The 11,082-nt window shown below is 38.8% G+C and overlaps 1 protein-coding gene across 4 annotated transcripts in view; it reads left to right on the top strand.

Annotated features, from left to right (window-relative positions):
• The first annotated feature begins 1,161 nt into the window (after positions 1–1,161).
• The window catches only part of slc24a1 (solute carrier family 24 member 1), a 12,772-nt gene continuing 2,851 nt past the window's right edge, over positions 1,162–11,082 (top strand). The window contains exons 1-7 of one of the 4 annotated variants that reach the window (XM_085165958.1): positions 1,162–1,296; positions 2,586–3,742; positions 4,486–4,545; positions 4,777–4,885; positions 9,402–9,476; positions 10,510–10,664; positions 10,782–11,039. In XM_085165958.1, coding sequence (XP_085022084.1) covers positions 2,723–3,742; positions 4,486–4,545; positions 4,777–4,885; positions 9,402–9,476; positions 10,510–10,664; positions 10,782–11,039 — 1,677 coding nt within the window. In that variant the 5' untranslated portion in view covers positions 1,162–1,296; positions 2,586–2,722. Of the gene's footprint in view, positions 1,297–2,561; positions 3,743–4,485; positions 4,546–4,776; positions 4,886–9,401; positions 9,477–10,509; positions 10,665–10,781; positions 11,040–11,082 lie in introns of all 4 variants that reach the window. The other 3 variants (XM_085165959.1, XM_085165957.1, XM_085165960.1) reach the window with 3 other exon arrangements.

Here is an 11,082-nt window from a genome sequence, read left to right as displayed (position 1 = left end):
CTCTTATGTTGAATCAGACAAGAAATTAATCTACTGTTTGGTATTTATGTCATTTTCAAGAGCCTTTCAGTTTCACACATAAACCTCATTTATTGGTCACTGTTAAATGGTTTGTAATGACTGCTTTGATTTAAAAAACTATTTAACCCCAGATGGTATCTACACCAGTGATGTGTTACAATTTTGGTGTATGATTGGGAACAAAACTACAGAGTGTAGTTCATTCAGATGTGTCTGTAAGTATGTTTTGCATCTATTTAAAGAATTAAAAGAATTAACACAAGGATAACATGAATGCCAGGCGTTCACAGAAAACATATTAAAAAGTTACCAGTTAGACACATATGTAGTTGCAATTATGTCAAAAATTGAAATTATACCGTCTGTAAAGTTGCAGTATTGTATAGTCTGTAGCATGATTAAAAACATGAAACTATAAACTATTTACTAAATTTCAGCACGCATTTTAAAATTAAACCAAAAAACAAAGTTTACTTTTACGAGAACATCTTTCCAAATACATATTTATTTGATCCAAGTGATACCTCCTCTTTTGCTGCAAGATAGATAGCAAGCATGTAGTGCATATACGGTGAGAGTGGGCCGTAAACAAAGGCTTCAGGTGCATTTTATTATCAACCCACGATTAGGAAGCAGGTATGGGAGGAGTCAGTGCTAAAGCTGCGTTCACTCATGGAAATGCATTCACCTACACTAGGGGAGCATTAATCACACATACACGTGACATCACTGATCAAGTCACCACTGAAAGCTGCAAACAGTCTGAGTCTAATGGTTGGCTAGTTTTGAGAATATGGCATTTGCCCTTGCAACAGTGTTTTAAGATGCACTACTATTTCATATTCCTATGCTGGAAACAGCAATCCATCAAGGAACGTGTCATTTTATCAGTAATGCACGTTGATATGGTACTTATATGTTTTAATATGAAGTTTAAAGGTAGACATACCAGTATAACACGTTTCACTATGTCATCAAAGTTTTTTTCTCTAAACACCATGGTGTCAAAATACCATTAGACAGAACAAAAACTTATTTTGCATTAAACTGAATATTACTAAGGTATACTCACAAGTGAGAGTGCGGTAACGCACATAATCCTCTTAGAAGACTTCAGGTATTAGGTATTATGCTGATCCATTGTGAAGAGTTGTTCTGTGTCCTACATACATAACACTGGCCACTGCAACAGTTTGTTTGTGCCACAATAGCTGACAGTGGAAACCTGTTTTTGGAAATGCTTGCACTTATGATTTTGCAAGATGTTATTCTCTGGTAAGTCTGAACCTTTTTCTTCTCTTTGGATAAAGCAATTAGATTGGCTCCTTGCTTTAAATTTTGCATCACAACTCTAGTCTTTCATGTTGTGCAGAAACCAGCATTGTGCAAAGAAAGTAACTGTAACACTTTATAAATGGATCTATGAATACAGTGGGGAAAATAATAATTTGATGATCTGCTGAATTTGTTTGTTTTCTCGTTTTCAAAGAAATAAACAGTCTCTGTTATTTATGGTTGTTTTTTTTTTCAATGGAGAGACACACAATATCAACAAAAACTCCAGAAAAAAATGACATAGAACAAATTAGCCACTCTTTAGTTGCCTTGTATGTTTTGGATCATTGTCATGCTAGAAGACCCATCCACAACCTCTCTTCAGTGTTCTAGCTGAGGCAAGGAAATTCTTGTCCAAGATTTTGTGGTACGCAGCCCCGTCCTTTTGTCCCTCAATGAGAGGATCTCTCCTGTACCCAAAACATAATGTTTCCACCACCGTGTTTGACTGTGGGGATGGTGTTCTTAGGATCATACTCAAAATTTATTTTCCGTCAAACAAGGTGAATCGAGTTGATGCCAAAGAGCTTGATGTTTATTTCATCTGACCACAGCAATTTATCCCAAGCCTTCTTTAAATCATTTAGATCTTCATTGGCAAACTTCACATGAGCCTATACATGTGGCTTCTTTATTAGAGTTACTTTGAAGCTCCACACAGAGGGTGATTGAGGGTCATTTTCTGTGTCTTACATTTCCTAATAGTCACATCAAGTGTTGTCACCTTCCCACCAAGCTTTTTGCTGATGCTCTTGTAGCCCATTCCTGCCCTGTGCAGGTCTGTAATCTTGCTCCTGACATTCTTTGACAGCACTTTACTCTTTAGCCTGTGGGAATGCAGAGGTTGGAATGGAAGAAACTGATTATGTGGACGATTGTGCTTCATGCACATAACTATTTAAGAACAGAAGTATCAAATCTTTATTTCGCTCAGTGACATGCAAATGACTTTATAACCTTTATGTAATGTGTTTTGTTTGATATTCTGTCTCTCTTTGTTAAACTAAAACTACCATAAAAAAAAACAGATTTAATTTCGTTGTAAGTGAGCAAACAAATAATTGTTTTCCCCATGATAATACTATGACACATAATAATGGATAAATTTTAGTTATGAATAGTCCAAATGCCTTGAGATATGTGTATACTATTAATATCCTTTCCAAATGCAATTTTATCCCTGTTTTTCCTTTACTGTACTATAGACTGGGTATTCCATGGATTTGAAGATGTGAAATGAGTCACATCGCTGGAGTTTTGAATTCTGCCACCCCATGGTCTTCTGGGGAGAGAACTGGACTCCACCAAATTTTATTTATGCACCTTATTTCTACCTAGCTAAAAGCAACACTGCTGCTGGAGAAAAATGTATTGTACCAGAAGGAAGCGACTGCAGCTGAGCCGAGTTCTTTTTCTACTCTCTGGGGTTTTCCTCTGTACCCTCTACCAGCTGACCATCAGCACTAGACTGTACGAGCCTTTGGCAATGCCTCAAATTGCACAGGATAGTGGGGAAGGTTCAGCAGAGGGCGTTGAGGAGATTGCAGATCTGGGAAAGGCTTTAACTACAGCATATGATTTAGAGCAAACTGAGCAAACTAATACAACGTATGATGTCCATAATGCAACTACAACTTCAGTATCCACAACATCTACCACTACTGAATCGCCATTATTGCCAACAACAAATCGGACTCTTGTGCATTGCATCTATGTGGCACCTGAACTTCCGGAGACACCCACGCCAGCTCCTCCTACAACTACCGTCCCACCAGCCTTTCCGGGTGAAGCACCACATATGAAGGGTGATTACCCAGAGGACATTTTTTCAATCGAAGATCGCAGACGTGGCTGGGTGATCCTTCACATTATTGGGATGATGTACATGTTTGTGTCACTTGCAATTGTGTGTGATGAGTTTTTTGTTCCTGCTCTCGGGGTAATCACAAACAAGTTGGCAATCTCTGAAGATGTGGCTGGAGCCACCTTCATGGCCGCCGGAGGTTCTGCCCCTGAGCTTTTTACCTCTTTGATAGGAGTCTTCATTGCCCACAGCAACGTGGGTATTGGCACAATTGTGGGCTCAGCAGTTTTCAACATTTTGTTTGTGATTGGAATGTGTGCTTTGTTTTCTCGGGAGATTCTCCATCTGACCTGGTGGCCTCTATTCAGAGATGTGTCATTCTACATACTTGGCCTCATCTTTCTAATTATCTTCTTCCTGGATAATGTCATAATGTGGTGGGAGAGCATGATGCTGGTGGCTTGTTACACTGTCTATGTCATTTTCATGAAGTTTAATGTGCAAATAGAGCAAGCATTCAAGACCCAACTCCACAAACACAAGAGCATTGTCAAAGTTATTGCTGTAGAGGAACCTGACAAGGTAAGATCTCCTATTAAAGAATTCATCAAAGCTCTTATCCTCAGTCAGACAACTAATAAGTCTGTTGTTTGATATCTATATTGAAAAGTTTTCTCCATTTTCACCCAAACCATAAACTACTGGTAACAGAAAACAACCCAATGAAACTTTTGAAGAGCTAGGTATGCTAGCTAGGTATTAATGCATTCCTGCTGGAGAGACATAAATCAGCAGATTTTAAGATATTTAACTAGTAGAGGTTTTTGTAGGGATTATTATTAGCAACTAGAAAGCAGTTTCGTCACATGATATATACGTAATTTTTTTTATAAAAACAAAAACACCCCAAAGCTAATCAGCTGCAGCAAATGAATGCTTTCCAGAGTTATAGCTCCTTTAGCATCCACGTATAGCGTGTCCAAACCTAAACAGTGTGACTGAGGCTTAACTTACACCAAGTAAAGGGTTTAAGGGTTTGTTCATACTCAGGGTTTTTGAGGGCGGGACTCCCAACATTTTATTCTTTGCTGAAAATGCTATTTTATATCATTTAGAATAATTAATAATTATTTTATGGGGATAATGAATACAATAAAAAATACTGTCATCCTCTGCATTTTGACATCATCAAGTCAGGCAGCGTGTGCAATGAGTGAACTAGTAATGCATTAAATTATAGCACTAATATAAAATCTGCCAGAATGAACTTTGTTTTATCTCTGCCGCTGAATGATCATCACTGAACAAAACATTGTTGCACACAGACTAATGGGAACGGTGAGGATAATGCCCCTCCTGCTCCAGAGGACAAGAATCGTTTAAAGGTAAAAATCAATTCACCAACCAATAAACTGCAAGAAGAAAGTCACAAAAAACATCTTTATACCCTTCACACTCACAGTCTAATTTTTTAAATAATTAAGACAAGTGCTGGCTCCCTGCACTAGTTAAGAAAAAAAAAACAGCCACTATATCCACTATTGAGTGTTTAACAGTGATGTGCTATTATCTGTACAGTGACTAGTTATCATGACCTCAGCCGTCTCTTTCCCCAGTTGAAGCCATCCCTTCAGCGAGGGGGGAGTTCTGCTTCTTTACACAACAGCACAATGAGAAACACCATCTTCCAACTCATGATTCATACATTAGACCCTATAGGTAATGGTGAGTACTATTTGATAGCTGTGAATACTGTTTGATGACTGATAACTGTGTACCAAGTGCTTTTATAATAGCTGTCTGAGTACTATGTCCTTCTCATTCTAAAATGGATTAGCAAAGTGTCCCACATGAAGGCAGCACTAAGTCCAGATTGATACTAAGCAGATAAATACCTACCCCAGTCTGTAGAGGGATCCATTTAGAGGCCTGTAGGAGAACATGAAGAATATTACCAGGGTATAGCTGCAATACACTCTAAGAAAAAGTCAGTAAGTGCATGATGACCAGTGTTGGGTAAGTTACTTTAAATTAGTAACTTAGTTACATTACTAGTTACTTCTATCAAAAGTAACTCAGTTACTTCAAGTTACTCGTTATTTTCAAAGTAACTAGTTACTAGGGAAAGTAACTTTGGTTTTACTCAGAATTCTCTTGTTAATGTGTTGCTTCCATAACTGGATACCCAGCAAGATTGCCAGTCTTCTAGCTTGCTTACTTGCCACAAGTGCACTGTGCCACCTACCAATAGAAAGGAAAAAATAATGTGCATATTTCCACGAGAGAAATCCCACGCCTGGACCGTCGTTGACCGCCACCATGATTCTAGCCTACGTCACAGCGTCATGTGCGCTTTTTACATCCAACACGAAAACTGCAGTCGTGGTGTTTTCAATTGTACTCAGAACTCAGAAATTCGGTCTTCCGAATAGGAAGATGTAGGTAACACCAGACTGCAGATGAGCTGCATACAGGGCTGGACTGGGACAAAAAATCGGCCCGGGCATTTTGACTAGAGACCGGCCCGCCATTATAGGAAAATCATAAAGCCTTTGAATGAAAACAAACACTGTTGTGACAGTGATGTACACTGTTTTGAGGGTATATATGCATTAATCTATCAATCGTTTGTTGTAAGATTCAGGTAATTATTTAATAAAAGCTAGATATTTTAAATGAGAATAAGAAAGAAAAGTATTTCTTTGTGCCCCACTTTCCCTGTTAATGCCCTACCTGGCCCCCTGGCAAAACTTTGCTAGATCCACCTCTGCACAGTTACCAGCTGTCAGCTACTTAGAAAAGGATCCTGGTGTTATTTGTCTCTCAGAAACAGTTCATAACTTCCCTTCAACTCATTCATGTGACCTAAAAGGTAAACCTGTTTCTCCATCACCTGTTCAGCTCTGATGATTCAGTAAGGACATCTCCTGGTCTCATCTTCATGTTTCCCTCTCACCACATATCCAAACCGATATCATGACCAGCAGCTTTTACAGCTGTGGCTCCAGCAAACATCAGCTGATACTAGAAAATAATATTAAATAAATTCTAACAACAGCTGATCACGCTTAAACGTGCTGCTGTTGTTTAACGCGACCTCCGCTGGTTTCTTCTTTCTGGCACAAAGTGGGCGATAAACAAACAAGAGAGAAAAGCCAATCAGCTGATCATTGATCAGTTTCATGATTGAAGTAGAAACAGGAGAGGGAGAGAATGAGAGAAGAAGAGGCAGCTGTGCAGCAAAGACACAGAATAACTCCAGCTTTGTGTCTTTCTCATTGTAGCTGAAGTCCGGGACAAACTGTTCCTTTTCAGCTCAACACGAAACGCGTAATATTTCCTCTGAATACCAGACGATTCCGTTTTTTAGGGGATGGTTGGCAACTCTAATAATTAACCTTATGAACAAAATAAAGTTCACTATCAGTAACATCATAGCACCCACCCAGCTGTATAGAAACTCAGTAATGCTAGCTAGCACGTAGTACGAAAAAGTCAGCACAACGAAAATAAACTCCACCTAAACTTGGTTTATATCTGACCCAGATAGACTGCAGGTCATAACTTCTTACCTTAAGTTCAGTTCACCTGACACTCGGACCGGCGGCCGCCTCGGTTCTCTGCGTCCCCTTTCCCTCATCCACCTGCTGGCCTCCACCGCTTGCTAATGTTGCTGAATCTGTGGAAGCTGCGATAGCCACCACACGAAGTATCGAATAATGGCCCTATCTAAATCCCAGTAATGATTAATGCGTTCCTGATTTTGGCATAATAACTAGTTACCGTGCTCGTTAACACAATAATAACATAGTTACTGTAACGAGTTACTTCATAACGTTAAGTGTAGCTAAGCTACACTGATGATGACGGGGTTTTCTTTCTCTTAAATTAGTTAAAATGCAATGATTTAGAAGATGTAAGCTGGATTGACAGTGTGATGATGGGCTGACCTATCCAGATTTCACATTTGAGAAAATGGTTACAAAGATTATCTTGAGGCATCATTCTGTTGATAAAATGTCAGTGTCATCTGGCTACCTGTTGCAATTTAATGCTATATGTATGCCCCAGTTTGTGGTCCTTCTTATACCAGTGCACATTTCTTCTCCTTAGGCTTCATGGTAGCACTGCAGCAGCACAATAATTAGCATTTGAATCTGCCTATTGAATTGAATTGAATTCAATTTTATTTATATAGCGCCAAATCACAACAGCAGTCCCCTCAAGGTACTTTATATTGTAAGGTAGACCCTCCAATAATACATACAGAGAAAAACCCAACAATCAAATGACCCCCTATGAGCAAGCACTTTGGCGACAGTGGGAAGGAAAAACTCCCTTTTAACAGGTAGAAACCACTGGCAGAACCAGGCTCAGGGAGGGGCGGGGCCATCTGCTGCGGTGAGAGAAGGAAGACAGGATGAAAGAAATGCTGTGGAAGAGAGACAGAGGTTAATAACAATTACGAGTCAATGCAGAGAGGTCTATTGACACATAGTGAGTGAAAAAGGTGACTAAAAAGGAAAAACTCAATGCATCATGGGAGTCCCCCAGCAGCCTATGCCTATTGCAGCATAACTAAGGGAGGATTCAGGGTCACCTGATCCAGCCTTAACTATATGCTTTAGCAAAAAGAAATGTTTTAAACCTAATCTTAAAAGTAGAGATAGTGTCTGTCTCCCCTGCCTAACATCAAGATCAGAGCTAACCTGCATGAACTCTGCATCAACTGTGTTTTCACACTTATAGTTCGTTTACTCTGGTCCGAATCACTTGATGAGTTTGTAAATTTGTACCTTTTCCCCATGTTTGGTTTGTTTTCACCCAGAGAAAAATCCAAGTGAACACCAAGCGAACCAAAATGTGTCAGTACAAATCAAGCATTAACAGGTCTATCTGGTATGCTCATTTCCACATTGTAAAGCATCGCGACAATGTGATTGATCACTTGCAATATTGATGTAGGAACAACACCAAGACCGCAATATCAGATCGAGCGTGAGAATATTCAGCCTGCTTATTGGCCAGATGTGTCTGGGGTGGGAATAACAACAGTAAAAACAAGAAGAAGGTGTTGTGTTCTGGACTATTTTTATTCTAAATTTATATTCGTTTCATAGCTAGTTGCTAGCTCGTACAGACCCTTGCACATCTATAGTACCTTTCCACTTTCAGAATACAAAGCATTCATGGCTAAAGGGAATTTTCAGCTCAAACGTATAACATATACATGGCATGAATCACTGTCGGATCACATTCACACCATAAACAAACTTCAAGGAGTTCATTTACACCAAGACCACCTCCTCTAAAGGCTCTTGGTGTGGTTACTGTGTTCACATCTGCACAAACATACTGCACGAAGGGGGGAAATGAACCAGAGTTTGATTTAAATTTGCTAGACACAGCAGGCATGAAAACACCCTGAGATCCATCCAAGAAACATCAGTGACTTAAGTAATTCTGTCAAGCAATAATTTTTAGTTAATCAAACCTTTTCTCATGTCTGGGGAGCACTATCAATAGAAATACTCTACTCTGTTATTATGTACCTTGGGATGGGTGTATTTAGTCCAAAATATGAGAAGTTGAAAAACTGACTGCTGACGCTGTCTTTCTGTGGTTTTTGCTGTACTACTGGTAATATTAATAATTATTTTAGCCTTATTGTGAGGAATGGCTGTGTGGTGGACACAGATGAACAGTCCAGTCTTTGTTTATCCCCCCTTTTCATCATAGCAATTTATTAGTGTGCCATATTTACAATCAAACTAAGACAAGAAGTTTAGTATAAAACAAAAGAAAAACAAGTAGCCCCAACTTAAACACTGATTATCCAAAAAGTAAATTAAACTATTAAGAAAGCAATTCTGTAGTACATCCATTGTGGCCTGCTCACCATTATGACCTAACACACAATGCTTCTGGAAAGTAGCTGACCATATAGTCTGTAGCTCCTCCCACTCCAGGAAATGACAATTAAATATCAGTTAAATACTAAATGAACTTATGGTAGTTCTCAATCTAAAGTGCAGTCTGATGAAAAGATGAGCAATAAGTTAATCAGATACAAATCTTAACCACCAACATTTTCAATCAGGCTTTCTTTAGGGTTTCATGACTAATATAGCAGCAATGTACACATAATAAATCTACATTAAAAGCACTTTGTACTGTGTTTAGGGCCCTCCGTGTGACATCTGTGATTCTAATTTTATTTTGCCTCTTTGTGTGTTTGTAGGGAAATTTAAGGAGAAAGCTGAAACTCTGAACAGCGTGGCAAGAAGGAAATCAGACGCCAAAGACAAAAGTGAAGGTAACATTGAAGTATGTGATCGTCATTCACTGACTAGAGACTGACACCTGCTTAGTATCATTATATATAGCTGGTCTGCAAAGCATTAAAATCACATGCGCAAAATGACTTAAAAAAATAAAATAGGTTTTCTTGTTCAACATCAGTAGATGTCGCTATATGCCAACTATCATAATAAAACAACTGTTTCCCCATTGTAGTAGTATTTTAGCTTATACCTTGGAAACAGTTAGTACACACTAGTTAATATATATATATATATATATATATATATATATATATATATATATATATATATATATACTGTATGACAGTGGCGTGACTTTTACACAAAGGCAAGCAGAGGTTCCCCAGCCTCCAGAATACACACACAAACATCTTATTCCACTTTTTAACAGTTTTACTAGTTAAACTGTAAGAGATTAAAACATACCATTTTTGCTGTCTGTCTGCACTTTACATGGATGTCTTCAGCTTTTGGCACTCTTACTCTTATATTATTACTTCTATAACTGAATATCTACTATATTACCAAATATTACTTGCTAACAAACTGAGAATCACAGGAGGTGGAGGAATTTGCCAAATAACATTTTAGCAAAAAAGTAATAAAACAACATGGTCAGAGCAGCCCTCTCCACCATCATCACAGCTTTCCTTGTGAATGTAAGGAAGTATTAACAACTTTTCAACATGTCTCTGCATCACACATTGGCCAAGGTGGTTAGTAAGACGAAACTCATCTGTTAGGATGCTAAATCACTGAAGCGTGTTTACTTGTTAATGCTAGCTTTATGTTTTTTTTTTATTTGACAGACATGTCAAAGTGCATGTACAAACCAAGTGCATATAACTATGCAGAGAACTCAAGGAATGTATAGCTATATAGCTAAGAAGACTGTGAGTGAATTCAGCCAATGCATTCACTGCAGTTCTTCCTGTAATCAGTCCTGAAGTCTTAAATGAAATTAGTCTTCCAGATAACTGCATAAGGGCAAACTAATAAGCAAACTCTTTGGGATTCCTTTCACAGATGGTGGGGGAAAAACTGAGCAGAGCAAAGAGCCAGAACCAACTCCAGCTGCAGAAGAAGAAAAGAAGGAGCAGCCAGAGGACAAGAAGGTACTCTCCAACCATGTCCTGGTGGCTTTCAAAAAGCCCAGAAGTCAGTCTTTGATTCCTGTCTATGTAAGAGTCAATGCACAGATCAATGATACAACTTGTGGGCACCTGCTTCCTTAGGATGGTTTGACTTTTGTTTCTTTTTATCATATTTTTTTAATTGCGGTATCTTTCCTACTTCAGGAAGATGTACCAGCAAAAGATGATGGGTCAGGAGAGTCAGACGACTCTGAGAGCGACGAAGAGGACAGCGATGATGAAAGTGATGAGTCCAGTGAAGATGAGGATGATGATAAGGATGAAGACGAAGAAGAAGATGAAAAAGACGATGAACCTCTGTCTTTAGAATGGCCAGATACACGTCGAAAGCAAGCAACCTACCTCTTCCTGTTGCCCATAGTTTTCCCTCTGTGGCTTACTGTCCCAGATGTTCGCAACCCGGTGAGAGATACCATAATATTTCTGATATCAGCTGTGGTAATTT

Source organism: Neolamprologus multifasciatus, chromosome 7, assembly GCF_963576455.1.
Source record: "Neolamprologus multifasciatus chromosome 7, fNeoMul1.2, whole genome shotgun sequence".
Taxonomy (NCBI): domain Eukaryota; kingdom Metazoa; phylum Chordata; class Actinopteri; order Cichliformes; family Cichlidae; genus Neolamprologus; species Neolamprologus multifasciatus.
This window is presented reverse-complemented; position numbering and strand designations above follow the sequence as displayed.